The 20,386-nt window shown below is 44.0% G+C and overlaps 2 protein-coding genes across 6 annotated transcripts in view; both read left to right on the top strand.

The window, feature by feature from the left end:
- Nucleotides 1-4,028, top strand: part of Ankrd31 (ankyrin repeat domain 31) — a 193,906-nt gene extending 189,878 nt beyond the window's left edge. For 3 of the 4 annotated variants that reach the window (XM_029561905.1, XM_029561909.1, XM_029561908.1), the window contains one exon: nt 3,693-4,028. In XM_029561905.1, coding sequence (XP_029417765.1) covers nt 3,693-3,841 — 149 coding nt within the window. In that variant the 3' untranslated portion in view covers nt 3,842-4,028. The remainder of the gene's footprint in view (nt 1-3,692) is intronic. The other variant, XM_029561906.1, reaches the window with a different exon arrangement.
- Nucleotides 4,029-14,932: 10,904 nt separating this feature from the next.
- Nucleotides 14,933-20,386, top strand: part of Gcnt4 (glucosaminyl (N-acetyl) transferase 4) — a 23,103-nt gene continuing 17,649 nt past the window's right edge. Inside the window, exon 1 of one of the 2 annotated variants that reach the window (XM_029561904.1) lies at nt 14,933-14,964. The gene's annotated coding sequence lies outside the window, so the exon portion shown is untranslated. Of the gene's footprint in view, nt 14,965-14,988; nt 15,136-20,386 lie in introns of those variants that run through there. The other variant, XM_008829728.3, reaches the window with a different exon arrangement.

Genomic DNA, 20,386 nt, shown 5'->3' with positions numbered 1-20,386 from the left:
GATCTGTTCGGTGCCATTGGTTTGATTTTCTTCTCCTTCCTGTATCCCTGTAATACGTAGATTTGGTTGTTTCATGTTGTCCCACATTTCCTGAGTATTCCATTCCTGTGGGTTTTTTTTTTTTTTTTATTTTGCATAGTCTTTGCTTAAGGAGTCCAGATCTTCAGCTTTATCCTCCAGTCTTGATATTCTGTTTTCCATTTCATTCATTCTGCTTATGCTTTCTCCTATTGTTTGTAATTGGTTTATTGAGTTTTTCAGTCTCATGTTCATTTCCATTTGGGTTTTCTTCACTATTTCTATCTCTTTGGTGAATTTGCTTTTCAAGCTATGAATTATTTTTGATATTTCATTAAGCCATATAGTTGTATATTCTTGGGCTTCCATCAAAAGGTTATGCCTTTCCTCTTTAAGTTCATTGAGTTGTTTGTGTTTTCTTGAATTTCTTTGATCATGTTTAGATTGTTCTTTTAAATTCTGTGTCCTGGGGTTCTACAGGGTGATTCTTAATGCTGTGCATTTCTGTAGGCCTTGTGGGTTTTGTTGGGGACATATTTTCCTGGTTTTTCATATTGTTTCTGTTTTCTCATTCCCATTTGGGCATATGGATGTTTTTTGTTGGTTATGTGTTCAACAGGAACTTCTCTGTTTTTGTTTTAATTTAATTTTGGTTCTGTTAATATTGTTTATGTAGTTTAGTTACTTTTTGTGTAGGTATGGAAGACAAATTGGTGGGTATTTCAAGGTCTGCCTGCCTGATAGGGATGCTGGGAAGTTGGCCATGAGGGGACCTGCTGGGGGGACAGCCAGGGCAGAAGGCTGGTCTCCGGCATGCAAAGGCAAGTTGGGGGCGGGGGCAGGCTGTGAGGTCTCTAGGGAAGTCAACTGATGAATTGGGTTGGTCTGGGTGCAAAGGTTTTGGAAGCAGTGAGGGTAATCTGGGCCAAGAGGTTAGTCCAGAGGTGTGGGGTGGCAAGACAAGAAGTGGGCCTGTGCCCAGGGCTAGAAGGAGAACAGGATGTGTGAACTAGAAGATTGAATCAAGTCGTAGGAATCAAGAGCAGTGGATGGGGTCAAACTTACCAGGGAAGGAGGCTGGCCTCAGGAATCCCAGGCAGTTTGGAGATGGGGACAGCCAGGGGAGAAGGCTGTTCTCAGGTGTGCAAAGGCAAGTTGGGGTGGGGTGGGGGCAGGCTCTGAGGTCCCTAGGGCAATAGACTAAAGAATTGGGTTGGTCTGGGTGCAAAGGATCAGGAAGCGGTGAGGGTGATCTGGGCCAAGAGAGTAGTCCTTAGGTCTGGAGTGCCAAGAGAAGTGGGCCTGTGCTGGAGGCTAGAAAGAAAACAGGATGTAGTAGCTGGGAGATTGAATCAGGTTGTATGAGAGACAGCTTCTTAAAAGGACTCCGTAGGTTAACCAGGCTCCATTGGATGGACCCAATGGACTGAAGGATATTTGGGGACATGAATCAGACTCTATAGGCCCATGGATATAATAGAGTATATTAAATTGGGCGAGGAGCAGAAAGAGGAGGTGCAGATATGAGAGGGGATCTAAATCAAATTATATTACATGAGAATAGCATAAATCCAATAAAATTTTTAATGTGGTGTGATTTTTTTTGTTGTTGTTTTAGTCTTTTTGAGACAGGGTCTCCCTGTAGCCCCAGCTGTCCTGGAACTCACTATGTAGACCAGGCTGACTTTGAACTCACAGAGATCCTCCTGCCTCTGCTTCCTGAGTGCTGGGAACTCACAAAGATCCTTCCCCCACTGCTTCCTGATCCTTTGCACCCAGACCAACCCAATTCTTCAGTATACTTCTCTAGAGAACTCACAGCCTGCCCCCACCCTCACTTGCCTTTGCACACCTGAGACCAGCCTTCTTCCCTGGCTGTCCCAACCCCCAACCTGCCTGGGATTCCTGAGGCCAGCTTCCTTCCCAGGTAAATTTGACCCTGCCCACTGCTCTTGACTCACACAACCTGATTTAATCTCCCAGCTCCCACATCCTGTTCTCCTTCCACCATGCCTAGTCTGTGTTTTTTTTTTTTTTTTTTTTTTTTTTTCTAAAAGACTTAAGAAAGAAATCTCATTGCATCTCACATTACTTGAATGGATTAGGTTCTTCCTGAATCAGTGCCCACTGATTGGGTTGGGTTTCAATAAATCAAGGTTGAGAACAACTCTAGCCCAAAGCACATGGACCAAGTATGGTGAAACACAGGGTCACAGAGGGGCAAATTAGGGTGGGAATGCTAAGTGGGTACTGGTCATCAAAAACACCATTGCTGTGCAAATACCTAATTATGTGAAACACTTATATTCCTGATTGTGGACAAAGCTCATGGGCTACATGGTATGTCTAAGAAAACTGCCTGGATGAAGTTACAACATTAGTGCTATCTGTGGAGTAAGATTCAATTTGCTGAATGATGAATAGCTCAGATAACCAAGCTTTGAGGCTATCAGGAAGTGTGAAGCAACCAGTTTTAGCATCATTGACCATTTTGACTGACAGAACCAAAAGAACCCTCTCACTTATGAAAGAAATAGAAGTCTGGGGAAGTCGTATTTTCTTTTTTTTCCAGTAAACTTTTTTTTTTTTTTTTTTGTCTTTTTGAGACAGGGTCTCTCTGTAGCCCCAGCTGTCCTGGAACTCACAATGTAGACCAGGCTGGCCTTGAACTCACAGAGATCTGCCTGCCTCTGCCTCCCAAGTGCTGGGATTAAAGGCGTGCACCACCATGCCCAGCTCCAGTAAACTTTTTAATGGAAGTAAAACACATGATCACCACAACACATAGGATCATTAAAATATTTTAATATTAGTATACATTTTTCACAGAAATACGAAAGTCTTATATACCAGTTTTTAACAACAAAATCCTATTGACATGAGTATCAAATATGTTACAAACAGAATAACTTACATACTCAAAATACTTTCAACGAATTCTTCTCTATTCTTTTGGGGAACATAGTATACACCCAAATGGAATGGGGATTGCTTCAATCATGATTGTTTTTTCTATAGCTTCCGTCTTTCTCAGTATGTATGCACGCAGTCTTACTGTTGGTGAAAGAAAGAACCCCTACACACCCCTCTCACCACATTTAAAAGACTTCTCATTTTATGGAGAAGCCATTTTTCTTGAGAGCATACACCAAGTATACAGTAGAGGTGGGACTAGAAAATTGGTCATCTATCTTCCAGCTTAAAACTCTTTTAGGTAATAAGCAATGACAATACTGATAGCAAGTTTTACCATTTGCTATATAACAGGCAATGTAAGAGTACACATGTAAAATCTCATTTAGTCTTCACAACTGTTTTATTCTTGGTTTGCTGGAAATTGAGGGACAGAGAGCCTTACTCAACTACCTTCAGAAGCTGCTCTCAGCCTTTTCCTGCTATTATTTTAGGCTGCACACAGCTCTTTCCTTCTCCTACCTCCCTCTCTTTCCTTCCCTCTCTTTCTCTCTCCTCCCTCCCCTTCCCTTGTCATCCAGTGCTTGGTTTACAGGTTTGTCTCAGGTACAAAAAGTGGAGTGATGAATAAGGAAAGTGATGAATGTCAGAAAAACCTGTCAAGTATGCTCTAATGTGGAATTGGCTGGATTTTAGGATTTGTAGTAACTACATTCAATCTTGGATTGTAAATGTCTGTTTTAATTTTATGCATATTTTAGCAGGCACTTCCAGAAAGTCAGTGGAAAGCATCCCTCACTATCTACAGATAAAAGAAATACTTTTAATCAGCGATCAAGAATTTCTGCCAAGCCATGTAATGGATCAGCATTGGAAGTTCTATGTGGAATGTGAGGAGCTAGAATTCTGAAGTCTTGTATTCTTAATAGTTTACTTGGTGTTTGTTTAGTATTATGAACAGCCTTCCGTCCTTTAGCTTGTATGGTGGGCCTAATTTAGTAGTGGGTTACTACTAGAGATAAGTATTTACTGTTATAAGAAAATTGTTATGGTAAGTGTAAGACTTTTTGCCATTGAATAAAGACATTTCTGAATAAGACTGTATTGAATCTTGCTTTATTTTTATAATATAAACTTAAAACTAATCTTGCATTTACCTTTCCCCCTTTGTATAGATAACAGTTGTTCCATAAGAGAAGGGAAGATATAAATAAAAGAGATTGATGGATAACTAGCCATAAAAGACCCAACAATGTTACTTTTAAGTCAAAATATAAAATTATGAAGGAAATGTAAGTTTCATAGTATAGGTAGTGCTGACTCTTAGAACAAAGAACTAATCAACTGTTGATCAGCAACAGATTATCTTAAAAGGATATACATTACTTTTGACTTGCTACATTGTCATAAAGATTTTTTAAGACTTATTCAAAGCTTTATTAGTTTTCTCAAAGCTCTTTCTTAATATTTTGATAACCATATTTTTCTTATCCTTCATATCTCTGACCACCAAATAAGCTTTTGACTTTTCTCTCTCGTGTAGAAAAGTTAAAATTGCAATCACTAGAAGTTTTTGTGGGGACTATGATATTGCCTTGGGATGTTTTCTTATTTTTAAATGTAGGAACTATCTTTAGAATATATAAGAAAGTAGTTAAGCACTGACTCTGGGGGAACCAAGAAGAAAGGAAGGGTCTCAGAGCCAGAGAGAACCACCTTGCCTTAGCTCTTCCCTGTGAGAACACTGGGCCGTTTGGGGGTAGTCACAAGATGTTTTGCCTATTCTGAGTTCTCAATAAAGCTTAAGCTTCTGACCCTCAGTCATAGACAGGACCTTGTAGACTGTCCAATAACCCAGTCTTCTACTTGGTCTTTGTGCATCCCCTTTGTTCCCCGCGACAATTTCACTGCTTCCTTAGAATCCTATAGACATACACGATTCTATGTATTTAACGTCTAGGAACCATATATGATATATGTCTTTCCAAGACTGGCTTAATTTCTTTAATGTGATTATCCCACTTACATCTGTTTCTCTGCAAGTGACAAAACTTTGTTCCTTATGGCTGAAAAAAATTTCCATTGTGTATACATACCACTTTCTTCAGCCATTCCTCTGTTGCTAGACACCTACACTGGTTCTATAACTTAACTATTGTGAATAATGCTGCAGTAAGCATTGATAGGCAAGTGTATCTGTGCTATGTTGACTTGAAGCCTTCATTCTCCCGAGTCCAGTCTTCATCAGTCCTGTGTAGACTATGCAACAGCAATGCTGACCCATTTCTCTAACTGCAGCTTCTCAGTTAAGCACCTGTGGCATAATGCTGCCAAATTATTCTTAGATCTTGCATTGCTCCCCTGCTGCTGCAAGAATGAAATCTCAGCCAAGCATTCAAGGTTACCTACTGTCTGGTCTTAACTAATCTTCCAGTATCATCTCCCCATGATCTTGTTCCCGAAAATTCATGTGTTGAACCTCTAGTCCCCCGTACTTCAGACGGTGACTGTATTTGGAGACGGGGTCTTTAAAAGGTTGGTTAAGTCAATATAAAGCCATTAAGGCAGACCTTAATTTCAGTCCTCTTTATTAGGAGAGGAAAGTCAGACACACAGGAACACTGGAGATGTTTATAGCAAAAGGTATTCATCCACAAATGGAGAGGACCCAGCATGGAGTAAACTGCACTGGTGTGATTTTAGACCCCAGCTCCAGAACCATGAAATGAGCTTCTGTTGGTTTAAGCCATCCAGTGTGTTGTGTTTTTATTATGGCAGCCCTAGCCAAATGAATATAACCTCTGACTTTTCTTCCCTTGTTCACACTGTTTCTAGAATGTTCCCTCTCTCATGCCCATCTCTGTTTTCATTCTCTGGGCCCACCCCTCATGTATGACCTGTTACCTTGTCTGGCTGTCCCAATCCAAGCACTTAATATTATACACACACACACACATATATATGTATATGTATGTATATGTGTGTGTGCCTGATAGTACTGATTTTAGTTTTCATGGTTTGTCTCTTTGAACACTGGAAAACTTGTTGACAATCTGGTTCGGGTTTTATACTTTATATATCCTATGAAATATCTTGAGCACAGTAGATGCAGGTATATGTGCAGAAAAAAAATACCATACAAAAAGGAGAATTTTCTTCCAAAGCACTTATTTTATGAAAAAGCTTCCCTGAACACTTAAACTGTTATGAAACTTGTATTGCAGGCTAGCGATATGGCTCAGCGGGTAAAGGTGCTTGTGAACAAGCCTGACAGCCTAAGTCAGAGCCCCAGAGTGAGTCACATGCTACTCCTCAATAGGTCACTTACTGGAGAAGTAATATTGTCTTGATTAGCTGAAAGAATGCATGCCTAGGTATAAGAGCACAGCCAGCTGTACAAATTACCCACTGTGCCAGTAGAGAAGCAAGGATGGATGGATGGATGGATGGATGGATGGATGGATGGATGGATGGCAGGCATATGTAAGAGGTTAGCATAAAGCTAATATTTTGAAAATTTGATATATCCCAGGCATCATTGTAAGCACTTTTGATATGTTAAGCCATGTAATCCTTACCTCACCTTGTAAGATGGAAAATAATATTCATATTACAGATGAAGGAACTAAGGCAAAATATGAAAAGTAACTGTCCTACTTTGTTTCTCCATTGCTGTGATAAACCACTCTGACCACTATCAACCTGGGGAGGAAAGGGTTTATTCTCCCAGGTCATAGTTCATCAGGGAGCCCAAGGTAGGAACTCAGGGCAGGAACCTGGAGGCAGGAGCTGGAGCACAGGTCACGGAGGAACACTGCATACTGGCTTGCTTCCCTGGCCTATGCTCAGCCTGCTTTCTTATGCAACACAGGCCCACCTGCTGAGGGGTGGCACCACCCACAGTGGGCTGGGCCCTCCCACATCACACAACAATCAAGACTATGCCCCACAGACATGGCCACAGGCCATTCCAATAGAGACAATTCCAAATTTGAGGGTCCCTCAACCCATGTGTGTCAAATTGATACTAAAGCTATCCAGCACAGTAGCTACCAAGTGGTAGAGCTGTAAATCAAGCTTGGTAATTTAACTTCAGAGCTCATTAGGTGTGGTGTATTTTTTCTCACTCAACCGAAGTTGCCTACCTCAAAATGTACCGTATGTTATTGGAACAGTGTCAGCCTCATGATGGTGACTCTATTGGCTCCTGCCTACACATTCTATTGGAGTCCGTTTGCTTACCGTGGTGAAGGATAGACACAAAGGCAGGTTCTCACTGGTAGAGAATGGAATGCAGCAGTCCAACTGACCAGTTCTAATATAAACATGTTGACATCTACTCTTGAGGCTCTCTGTCTTCCAGTCTAGAAAGTTCTAGGTATGGCCAAACAGTTTTCATGGGGAACTCTTCTGCTGCTTTGAATGAGTCCATGTGCCCATAGACCCTGTCTTGCAAAATGACTTTGGATTTCCTGTGCTATTGAGAACTAACAGCACTTTGCTTTTGCATATATTTCTTTAGAGTCTTTCTCCAGTTTTGTTGGTTTCATCACGTTCACTGAAGCCTCTTTTACAAAAGGAAACACACCTTTTCTAAACATGCAAACGCCAAGAATGTGACTGCTTCCTACTTAAACTACAATGTTCTCAAGTCCCTAGTTCTTTTACCATCTAATTAAAAGGATCAGAATTTGAGACCAAGTACAGGCCTGTGGTTAACCACTAAATTTGTGGGTGTGTATTCTTTCATTTTAGGTTACTTTGCCAAGAGTGCTTTGTTTTGTTTTTGAGACAGGCTAGCTTTGAACTCTCCATGTAGCCAAGGATAACCCTGAACTTTTTTTTTGAGACAGTGTTTCCCTTTAGCTCTAGCTAACCTGGAACTCACTATGTAGACCAGGCTGGCCTTGATCTCACAGAGATCCATCTGTGTCTGCCTCTGCCTCCAGAGTGCTAGGATCAAAGATGTGAGTCACCACACCTTGAACTTTTGGATCCTCTTTCTTTCACCTCCCAAATGCTGAGATTACAGATATGCCACAACACCCATTTTATGTGGCGTTGGGTTGCATGCCAGGTAAGCAATCAATCAGCTGAGATATAGCCCAGCTATCCTTTGCCAGGAGTTTTAAGGCAATACCAGCAGGTGAAAATATTTGATGCTGTAATGTTAATCTAGTACTTCTAGATGGTAAAAGCAGTTGACACTTGTGTTTTCAGCACAAAACACCTTAAAGCTTCATGATGTCTAACAGCTTGGCTGAGATACAAAATTGGGTCATGTCCTTCAAAGCTGGAGACAAGGAAGTGGTAAGGCAAGTTCATAGCTAGTCGAGCCTTCTAGTCACCTGCCATACAGCACAGCTTTTTGGTCTCTGTTCATTATTGTGTTCACAGTAACTTACAAAATGTGTCAACAGAAAACCAAAAATGTGTGTAAAAAATGGCTCCCAAAGAAATGTGCTAGTGATCAAAGCAAAATGGCTCAAGAAGATATTGGTTCTTAGTCAAAAAATAAAAAGAACAGACAGCTAGATTTGGAAGAGGCCACTCTATGCCACAAAAGACTTGCTATGCAATAAACCCAGAGAGTCCCTAGCCTATGAGACTATGGGTCTTCTTTTCCTTTAGAAGCCAAGTAGGATAGTTTGAGACTCTCAGTCCATATACCTCTCAGTCCATAGACAGGCAAAGTCTACCAGCACCCAACTGTAAGCACCCTGCCCTTATTTCTGTACACTTCCCAAGAAGGGACTTAGATGCTCCCACTGCATGTTTCTTTCCATCAGCCTGCTGGTCAACTTGGTCCCTAGTTACACTTAGTCCTATCACTGGTCACATGCCTCTCCACCACAACTCACCTCACTGCACTTGCTCACTTTCCCACCCTGCCCCCAAGTATGGAACAAGTTTTATTGGCAACTTGCTGGTAAAGGGGAAGGAAGTACACAGCACAGCACAGCTGAAATGACCGGACATGACCTCTACCACAGAGAATTTCTCCTCGGTGCTCAGTTCTAGACCCACCTTTGGTTGAGGAAACAGGATAGGACCTTAACGCAGGCTTTAGGCTGACACCTCACTCTAGCAGTGGATAGTTACAGTGGGGCACACACACACACACACACACACACACCCCACAATCCTGCACCCTTACAGCAGAAGTTTTGAGGCATCATTACTTTCTTACACTTCCCGGGTAGTTATGTAGCCAGCTTGAAAATGACTGCTATAGGTTCCCCTGACCTGCTCCTCTCCTTGCTGGGACTTCTTGCCACCTCTCTCCAGGCCTTGGAAAGAAACTCAGAATTCCTTTGTATTTTCAAAATCTTTATCTCATTTCCTCTCAACCTCTATCTTCTCTCCTTCCTAGCCTCTAATAACCACTCTGCTGCTAATCATTTTGATGAAATCAGTAACCCAAGTCTTACTCCATTTTGAGTTGACTAACTTGTATTTTATTCATTTACTTTAACAAGCACTCACTATGTGCCCAACATTGTGTTATGTGCTGGGAATAGAGCCAAGAACAAGACAAAGTTCATATTCTCATGGATATTATGTCTAGGGTCAAACAAGCAAATAATTTCATTTCAGTTAGGAGTGTCTGTTAAAAGACAAATGTACAGTTGCACATGGTAAGACCATGTCTGTAACCCCAGGATTCAGGAAGTGTAGGCAGGAGGATCAGCCTGGGATACTCATAACTCTGTCTCAGAAAATAAAATTAAAAAGAAGATGAAATTACAACAAACCTAGCTTTGCAGAGTTATTAGGGGGAGGGGAGAGGTAGAAGGGTTGAGACAGGGTGGCTCACTCTGTATCCCAGGCTGGCCTTGAACTCAGTAATCTGCCTGCATCAGCCTTAAGTGCTGGAATTACAGGCATGAGCTACCAGGCTTGGCTCAGTTTTGCAGACTCTAACTGCCTTTTACCTGGCATTCTACAGTCAGACTAGCAGTCCAGAACCACTCCGCCCCAAAAATGATCATTTAGAATGCTACAGTCTACCACATGAACATATTACATTACAACCTTAGAAAAAGAGGAGACAGCCAGAAAACGAGGGTCAGCTGGATTGATCACAACTTGGTATTTGCCTCATTTGAATACAGTTTAAACAGCTGACTGTTGTGATTGGCTGAGACTCAGCTGTTTGTTGCAAAGACAAATCTCCAGATGTCCACATTCTTGGTTAAGTTGCAGTTCGCTATGTAAGTAATAACTCGATTTGCAGAGGCATTCTCAGGCCAGACTTAGTTTGACCTAATATGTCCTAAAGATGATAAAACATGAGAAAGGGCTGAAAGTGATTCAGAGATGAGGGAAAATAATTTTTGCTATATTTTAAAAGCAGTAATATTAGCAAGACCTTTGTAAATAAACAACTGAAAAGCCAAGTATCAAAAAAGAAAAAAAATATAAAGGTGTAGTCAAAGCCTGGTGTGGTATTGAATACTATAATTCCAGCTTTGAGAAGTGGAGGCAGGAGATGAGGAGTTCAGGGCCAGCCTGGGCTACATAAGACCCTGTCTCAAAAAAAAAAAATAGACAAAGCAAGCTGGAGAGATGGCTCAGCAGTTAAGTCCACTGGCTGCTCTTGCAGAGGACCAAGGTTCACTTCCCAGCACCCACATGGCAGCTAACAACCCTCTGTAACTCCAGTTTCAGGGTCTCTGATGCCTTCTTCTCACCTCCCTGGCCCATGTTACACTTACATGCAGCCAAAACATTCATACACATAAAGTTAAATAATTTTTCAGTTTATTTTAATTGTAAAAACCATTTTTAAAGCAAGACAACAAAAATGCTAAGCAAAATAAATTATAAAGGGTAACTAAGGAGAGTAATTTTGAGAAGCTGCAGCTAAGAAATTACTTATAAATTCTATTACAAAGATACATAGACTTTTTAGTCTCTGTGTCCCCTGATTCCTAAATTAGATGGGATTTTCTTAAGGTCAAGGACTGTCTTTTATATTTTTATATTCTTTCATAGCAACCAGTGTCTCACTCTGCATGAGCAAGAATTTGGTGACTCATACTAGACTCAAAAACATTTCAACCTTACATGTATGTGTTTATAAAGACTAAGGCAGCAGAGGATACAACAAGTCACCTGCTTGTTAAGGGAAATCCAAGAAAACACTTAGCCAAGCACTAGTAGTCATGAGCTACTCGGTCGGCCCAAGGCTAGACTCTCTGCTACTCCACTGCTAGTCACAGTTGCAGATACTTACCAAAACTCTCCAAAATAGGCAAAGATGTGGTGTGTGGGCATGGCTTCATTTTGGTGTGATTAGAAGTGAGCCCTGAGCACCAGTTTCTGCTGGCTTAGCATCCTGAAGGGATGTGGGTGCTAACAAGGAACGTGCACACCAGTGTGCTTCATACCAGCACCATGACTGATTTATGTTCAACCTGGGCTAATTACCTGACCCCTTTGAGCCTTGGGGTCCTTGATTATAAGACTTACATTCCTTTTTGTCTGACAATACTCAGGACTTTCATTAGGATCAAATGAAATTCCTGAAAGTATTTTTTTTTTCTTATGCTTTGTACTCGACTTCCCTTCAATGTCATACCAATGTCTCTGTGCCTTCAGCCCAGATTTCCTTAAGGTAATTAGTTGAGTTCTGCAAAAGGCCATTGAATCCTATTGTCTTTGAAGGTCAAAGGAGATTCTTTACTGTCAAAAACCCTCAGGGGCTTTAGAAAATCTGTTCAGATATCTGGGAAGGCCCATCCACTTCTAGGTTGGCACTAAAGGGATACATTCTGTGTTGGCAGAGCACCTTTTATTCAGATGTTTTCCTTAGAGCAAGAGCAACACAGTCAGTACTGGAAAAGTGACCCCAGAAGCAATATCATTTGGTATGGTGTGGGGAGGGACTATATATAGTTTCCAAACAAAACATAAATAAGAAAGGGAGACTGATCTGTTATTTGACCTGGGCAAGTTACGTGACTCTTTTGAGCCTTGAGATCCTTGATAAGATAGGATGTTATTTCTCTAATAATGCTCAGGACTTTCATAAAGATCAAAAGAAATTACTGAGAGTACTTTTTTTATTTCAGTGCGGGGGATTGAACCCAGGACCTCCTGCACCTAAGCAACCACTCTACCACTGAGCTGCACTTCAGCCCCGAGAGGAAAGTGTGCTAGTATCACAGTAATTCATGGTGTTCTTTTAATTGTGTGGTAGGTACTTGCATTCCTTGAGCCTCTCACTTCTAATGGCACTTCAGATGTAGGATTCTGCCACACTCTTTCCCTTAGAGTTTTGCTTTTTAATTAATTCTCCTTGCCTGTATTCACTGTTCTTACTTTTTCTTACGAGATGTGCTTGAATCATGCTCACCTTAGTATGAAGTCCCCTAGTGGTATTGTCCCATTGGCTGATTTCCTTGAGCACAGCTGTCATTTGGCCCATGAACTGTCATTTGGCTCTGGTCCCTTGGCTCTTAGTACCTCCTTTCTTATTTATGTTTTGAGTGCAAGGCCTACCTCTGTAGCTAGAGTTTCTTTGAAGGCATCAGGCACTTCGAGTTACAATTCTCTGCATCTTTAGCTCAAGCAATACAGCTTTGGTAACTGACTTTTGGGGGATTGTACTGGATTAGCTTTCCCCCCAAATATATGTCTACTTTGGCCTTGTGAATGTGTGCTCATTTGGAAATAGAACTTTGTAGATATAATGCAGTTAAGATGAGATCATATTGGATAGGGTGTGCTCCAAATCCAACTCCTGACAATCTTAAAACGGAGAGGAATCTGGAAGAAGAAACACAGGGAAGAAGGCCATGTAACTATGCAGGCAGAACTGGAATGAATTTAAAGCCAAGGACTGGCAAGGACTGTGGCCACCAGGAGGAGGCAGGGGCTTCTCTAGAGACTTTAGAGTCAGTTCTGTCTAGGAACACCTCTGGCATGTTAAGTTGCCTAGTTTGCAGGAGTGCTGCATACAAAAGGTACACTTAGAATGAGTGAGGCTCTTCTGAGGTCACCATCCAGCTTTGGGCAATCCACATTCCAAAGACCTGGGGGAGCAGCTTGGAATAAGTTTTTAAGAGAACAAGGAGAGTCACTGAAGGCAGTGGGTGGAGAGGAGATAGAAAACACTGGGGTACTCTGAGCAGAAAACAATCCCAAACAAGGCTTACAAACTTTAGGTTGAAGATGTTTTCAAAGGTCCCATCACAGGACAGTCAACAACCTGAAAGTTGTCCTCTGACCTCTGCCCCCCCTCAAATAAATGTTAAAAAAAATAAAAGATGACTTGCTTTAGGACAAAATAGTTGGTTAAAGAGTTGGAGATAGAGGAGCTAGGGAGTAAGTGGCTATCCATTTATGATATGATATATTCAAAATAATAAAACAGACTATTGTGTGAGGGAAAGGGTATGTGTTCCCTAGCATATCTTGCTTCAGATAACTGGAGACTCCCGTGGTCCAAGCTGAGGCTGAGGATAGATAGCTGGTGGTTCCTTTGAATACTAGTCCTGGAGGCCTGGCTTTCTCTGGTTTAAGAGCACACACACAACAGAACTAGAGTCTGTGTTTTGCCTCTGGCAGTTATTTGACTCCCTCTCTTCATTTGTAGAATCAGAATAAAAATAGCCCTCCACTCCTAAGGTGGTGGGGATCTATTTAATCTGCATTGATGCTTAGAACAGTGCACAGGGTGTATGATTAGAAGCTGAACTTTCCTCCATCTCATGTGTAGATGAATTATGGAGCTAATTTAATGGCTTCTCCCGAAAGTAGAGGTCCCTCTGGGAAGGAGGAGATACAGGCAAAGCTGGCCTGTGTGCCTCACAACAAGTCTGTAAATGGACATAAAAACCTTTGCATACTGAGCACACGAAGCTTTTTAAAGTCAAGGTAGGTAGGCTCAGAGTGTCTCTGCTGATATGGGCAGACTCCAGGTGCAGGAAGTAAAGGGTGTGGCCCACTGGAGGCTCAATCTTGGAACTGACTAGACCCTGGATTCTAGGTCCTGACCTACTCCTCAAAAACAGGCCATACTTGAGACCTTCAGTCAGTATCAAGAGATGGTTAAAGAATAAGCCAATTTAGACTGGCTTGCTTGGTGCCACTCCCTGCCCTGTAGGGCAGGCCCTGGGACCACCACACCTCCGCAACCCCTGGCACAAGACCCCTTGGAGATGGGAAACAACCATTGCTAGTGCCTGCTTTACAAATTAAGCATGTTAACAAAAATCCCCTGGGAAGGACCTCTGAATCCCATGTCGCCCAGTTGGTTAAATAGGCGTGTACCTTCTATCCTGCAGTTACTCTGTGTACCACAGTCCATCGGGATACCGCATCCGCAGGGCTCACCACCCTCTCCCCACTTAAGGGCGAAGCTTCCTTGGCATGGAGGCACTGACTGAAAAACAACTTTGTACCCTAATGATCGGGCAAGAGACTCCACCTTCCCACCTCGCAGAGAACACTCTGCCAGGCAGCCAGGACACTGCTGGCTTGCTGGTGAGAGTCCGCCAGCATCCTGCCGCCGCTGGCGATTCCGAAAGACCCGAGCTCCGCCAAGCCTAGAAAGAGTCGCAGATGTGAGTTGCTTTGTCGCCGCTCTCCCAGCGACTTTGGGGAAGTCCTTGTTTCGCCGCCTCGGATGTCCTGCGTGTTTCATGCGGGCAGGGCACCGAACCTGGATGACGCCGGGACAGCTGCAGAGAAGCGGGTGGCCGGGCGGGAGAGCGGCGACCTCCCGGCGTGAGCGCCGCGGAACTTCAGTCCCAGGCGGTGCGGCACGGGGCACCGGGCACCAGGGTCCGCTCTGCAGGGCTGGGCGGGCCGGGGGATCCCCTCTGTGGAGCGCGGCGCCGGGCGGGGGAACCCCGCTGCGGGAGCGCAGGGTGGCGCTCCTCCTCCCTCCAGCGTCACGGGGCCTCGGCGCGGTCCCACCCCTAGCGGAGGAGCGCAGCCCTGGGCCGCACGCGGAGGGCGGGTGGGAGCGCCCGGTTCCTGGGCAGCGGCGGGGACCTTGAAGTGGGACTCCCCGCGCCCTCCGTAAGTCGACCTGGCCATGCAGGCAAGCAGGGGCGCATCTCCGCCGCGGGGCGTCCGCGACTTTCACTTTCCCTCGGTGAACTTGGGTGCCGCGTCCCTGGCGCGGATGGGCAGGCGCTGTCCGGACTGACCGGTCCCGGCTCCGCGCCCCAAGCCAGCGGGACCCCAAGGGTGAGAGTCCCCCGCCCGGTGCGCGAGCGCCCGCAGATGCCGCCACTTTGCAGCCCGAGGCCGGCGTGGGAGCGCTGGGGCCCTCTGAGGGTCAGCTGCGAGGACCCTCTGCTGGGACCCGCGTCTGCGTATTTTCAGGTCAAGTTTCCGCTCGATCGAGCGGAGAATCCTACCGCGGGAGAAGTGACGGCGCCTCGCCAGCGGGCTGGGAACCTCGGGGATCCCCCCCAGATGGAAGGGACCCCAGGACCCTTTACCGAGCTGGGCAGAGGGCGCGAGGGCGGGAATTGGTGTGCAGATGTCACCTCCAAGCTTTCCAGAAAGGGGATAGCCTGAAGATAATGGGTGCTGTCCCTGTGCTGGGGAGGGGTGATGCCAGTCCTAGGGGTCATACCCCACTCCTTTATCTTTAAAATTGAAGAGCAAGAAAGATTTAGGAAGTTGGGAATATTATTAAAGCCTCATGGTTTGAGAGACATAGAAATCACTTTTTTGATCTTGCATGTATAAAACATGTCGGTATTATTAAACCACCTATCAGCCTAAGACATTCTAGGAGCCAAATAATCCCTGTTTTGACAACTTTTTGATAGTGCCTTGAGGAAGTCTTTAAAAAGTGAGTTATTGCTGAGAGCCGTCTCTATGTAGCACTAAGTACTCAGTTCGGAGAAATGGCTGATTCAGATGTTGCTGAATTATCTTTTACTAGTATTAGGAGAGAAACAGCCAACGAATGGGGTGTGTGGCACTGGATTTTCCCTCGAGTTGGGGGCAAGGGAGGGGATGCACACTCTTTTTTTTTCTTTGCGGGTTTGTGGTTTTTTTGTTTTGTTTTGTTTTTGGTTTGTTTTGTTGTTGAGATAGGGTCTCACAGTGTAGCCCTGAATGGCCTGGAACTCGCAGTGAGTTCTGCCTCTGCAGCTCCAGTGCTGGGATTAAAATGTGTGTCCCTATGCACCAGCCTTTGCACTCCTGTGGGGCAAGGTTTCTAGTCATTTATTAAATGCTCATTTTCACAGAGGTGAGCACTGGGTAGGTGGGGTAAGTAGCACCACAGTAAGTACCTTCAACCTGAACAAGCTGTAAATACTTTCCAAATGATCTTCTGGCAGAAGGGGCTGGAGAGGCTGTATGTGACCCCGCTGTTTCTGCCCTGCCCTGCCCTGAAGCAACACTGGTATTTGGGAGCATGACCTGGTTACCCAGAGCTTGTCATTAACAGGCATACTGCAAGTAAAGCTGAGTCAGCTTGAAAGATTTTTCTTAGGCCGCCAGTCAGGTACACGGACACAAGACAATAAAATTGAGCAATGTGAGATCAAAGAATCAATTGGAAAAACCAGTGTGTTGCTTGCTCACTGTGAGCCAGGTGGGTACTCTGGAGCACAGATGGGCTAAAGCCCACCCTTCTGGGGTGCAGGCAGGGCCTTGCTGAGGGGATGGGAGGTAGGTCTAAGGATAGGTCTAAGAATTGCATAAACTGAGGGATTTAGGTGATAAAGGGGGCATGTTTCAACCTCGGGGAACAGTGTGTCCTAAAAACAGAGAACAGCAGTGTTCACTGCAAGGGGAGGCCCAGGGTAGCCTGCCATACAGTGGAGAAGAACACCAGGCAAAGCCAGTAGAGACCAGGGTGGGATAATGGAAGGTGTGGCCAGGGACATTGTGTGGATGGATCTTCCGGACAGTTTCATACCCCAAAGTATCCTAATGAGCTGTGAATTAAAAATGAAACAAACCAGGTACAGGTGCATCTGTTCATAGGTGCACCTCCAGCTACTTGGGAGGTTAAGGTAGGAGAACTACCTGAGCTCAAGTGTTCCAGACTAGCCAAACAAACAAACACTCCAACTGGTACATGGGAAAGGGATTTAAGGAGGGTTGGGTCCAAGGGTTCAGATGACAGAGGTGATAGCAGTGATGACTTGGTGGGTGGACTTCATTCTGGCTCAACATGCTGTGGAGACTGTTTTGTGGAGGATGTGAGTGTAGAAAGACTTCTTCCAAGTTTGGATGCTGCTATTCACAGAAACAGAATATTGAGGAGCAAGTTCTAGGAAGAAAGACAAACTTGGTTTTGCTGACTCTGAGCAGCTTTTGAGGCTCCCAAGTAAAAGTGTAAGCCATGTGATCAAAGGAGCAGACTCTGGATGCCAGGTGTGGTGGCTGCTCCCAGTGTGAGAGGGAAGCCCAAGGAACATCTTTTCAAAGTTACTTAAATATGAATGACATGGAGCCAGTTAGAAAAACTTGACATACTGGACACTGGGAATTGCCCTCCCTTAGAGTATCAGCTTAAAAAAGAGTTTGATGGTGATGCATATAAACAGTCAACCTCTTACAGAAATAATATTTTGAAGTATGTATGACTACAATTTGAGTTTTTACTTTGTAAATCACACAAATTTAATGATGATGGGAATCACAGAGGGTAATCACATACCAAAGCTGCAGTGTGGTAAGGGGCAAGGCCCTGGAGCGAGGCTCTAACTTCCTGCTTCTTGGCTCTGTCACTTGCCATCTAGTACAAGTTCCCTGGCCTTTGTGTCTCTGTTTCTAGGTCTGTGAAATGGCCCTACACATAAGGGGCTGTGTGTGCTTCCTTATGGACTGATTGATTGCAAGGATTTCATGCATTCATCAAATATGTACAGGTTTTATTTGCTTTTTGGTGTGTGTGTGTGTGTGTGTGTGTGTGTGTGTGTGTGTGTGTGTGTTACCTAGCATATAGCAAGCACTCAGTAAGCCCTGTGCTGCTAATTTCAGTATAGATGTCATATAATTTCTAAATACAGAATCTGAGACCTGAAGAATTTTAAGAGGGTCAAGGCTGTAGACTAAGGAGTAGCAAGTTAAGGTTGGGATCCCATTTGCCTGACTCTCAGGCAGGAGCATGTCATCAAGTGTCATGTGCTCAGTGTGCTCAAAGACCAGCTGTAATAAAGCAATCCAGTGCTGGTTCATGGTGGCTCGTGTCTGTAATCACAGCATTCAGGAGGCTGAGGCAGGAGGAGTACCCCCAAGTTTGTGGCCAACGTGGGCTACATACTTACATAGTTCCAGAGCAGTCTAGGATACTACAGAAAATAAAAAACAAAGAATGCACTCCAGTGCTTGCCAGTGTGGTGAGGAAAAGCAGCTAACATCACAGGGGCTTATAGACTTGGCCCAAGCAATTTAGAGAATTTGGTATTCATTTGCATTGTTTTGCATGTCATTTGATATGCATTCCCATACGCTGGTAATTTTCCTAGCAAGGTCTAAAGGCTGAAACTTCAAGTATAAGAGAAAATAAAATTAATCAGGATTTGAATGCAGTTGTTCTGTCCTAATTGGCTCTTGGGAATGGTAGGCTCAGTGTAGGGCTGGGAGAAAGGGTAAGAGCTATATTTACTATTTTAGAAGACAGGGGAAGGCAGACATTATTTAATAAAAGCAGGATACTTCTTAATACCTTATGAAACTTGTTCTGGGGAACACAGTAGAAAAATACAGGAAAAGTAGAAGACGACCGGGGGAAACTGGATTCTATAAAACACCTGAAAATGCCGCAGAAGCAGGCCTACTTTCAGAAGCTGTGCTAACAAGAAATGCTAAGGGTGGTCAGAAAGGCAAGGCTGGATTTCTACTAAGTATGACATTTTAGAGCAAACATAATCTTAAACACAAATGCATGAAACTTTAAAACCAGTAAGTTCTCCCTAAGAGTTTCTGGGAGATAAGCTATTATGCCTTAGTAAAATCTTAGAAATAAAGAGTACACGAAGTTACCAGAAAAAAGTGATGGGGAGATATGGGAGGAGTTGGAGGGGAGGGAGTGGGCATGGATTTGATCAAAACACTTTATATGCATGTATGAACTTCTTAATAAATTTTTTTTAAATCTTAGAAATATAGGACCATTTGATGCAATCCCAGCATGTAGGAGTGGGAGACAGACGTGATCACAAGTTCAAGGTCATCCTTTGCTATCTAGCTAGTTCAAGACCAGTCTGGGTTACATGAAATTCTATATAAATAAGTTAATTAATTGATTAAGTCAAAGAAAGAAACTAATTTTGTTAGAGCAGTGTTCTGGGAGTGTGATCCATGGGCCAACTGCCTCACTGGCATCAGGGAACTTTGAAGTGCAGACTCTGAGACAGCATATGGGAAAAGTGAAAACTTGTGGAGACGGACCCAGCTACCTGTGTTCATCAGAGATTCTATAGAAACCTGGAGCAGATTTGTTCCTCCTGATTTGTTTACTTATTCACCCCTCATCTTCTGACTTCCTCCTGTCTGGCTTCTCCCTATCTTGCTTCCTGTCCCTCCCTTACTATCCTTGGGGACGCTTAAACCAAGACACAAACCCGTTCCTTTTTCCTCGGGTTGGTTGCTCAGTTCAGGGCAGAGCATGGTGGGCCCTGCTGGGCCCCTTCCCGGTGGCTCTGTCGGCCTTATAGAGGAAGCTTTCTCCTATGGCTCTGGATTTTGGCCTTGTGCGGCCCCATGGTTCTCACTATGTCCAGGGCTGCAGTGCCTTTGTTTTGCACCTTTTTCTCTTTCCTCTTCTGCAACCTCATTCTGAACAGTGACTTGTGCCAAATGCAGTCAGCCAAAACACAGAACCATTCTCCAAAGATGCTCCTGCAGCTCCAGTTGGTCAATGGCTGAAGTGTGCCGATGTTTGGGCCCAAGCGTTTTCTCTGCATTTATCTCTGTTGAATTTCCTCTCACTGGATTCAAGTGTGACAAATCTGTTTGGGTTCTGTTTCTGTCAACTAACCTGTAAACCAAGCCTCACTTTTGTGTCCTCTGCCAGTTGGGCCACTGAGGTCCAGGCCAAGGAATTAATGACCTGAGAGTATCTTTTGTTAGTGGCCTTCCTCACAGCTAATGAAGCATAAAACTGGGTCTTCTTTTGCAGTCCTCTGGGGCCAGCATGGGATGATGGCCGTTGCCAGTCCTGGGAGCATTTGCCTTTGAGTCTGCTATTTAAAAGTCCTCACGTGGTTTCTGTATCAGCCTTGGTTCTGTAACTCCATCCTGTGCCTGTCACAGCACAGCCACTGGCAGAACTGGTCAGCAACTGCCCATGAGGGTGATTGCTACTCTGTAGAGAGTTTATAACATGGGCTCTGGGCTTAGAGTTGTGGGGATAGTTGTAAGTGACAAAGGTGAATTCAGGAAGTAAAACTCATGCCTTGGAATTCCTCTCTGCTCAAGTTTTCTACTAAAGTCTAGATTTAACCAGGTGTCTCAGGTGATC

Source organism: Nannospalax galili, unplaced genomic scaffold (genome assembly GCF_000622305.1).
Source record: "Nannospalax galili isolate Female #2095 unplaced genomic scaffold, S.galili_v1.0 scaffold1054, whole genome shotgun sequence".
Lineage (NCBI taxonomy): Eukaryota > Metazoa > Chordata > Mammalia > Rodentia > Spalacidae > Nannospalax > Nannospalax galili.
Note: the sequence above shows the minus strand (reverse complement) of the source record. Positions and strands in the feature narration are given on the sequence as shown.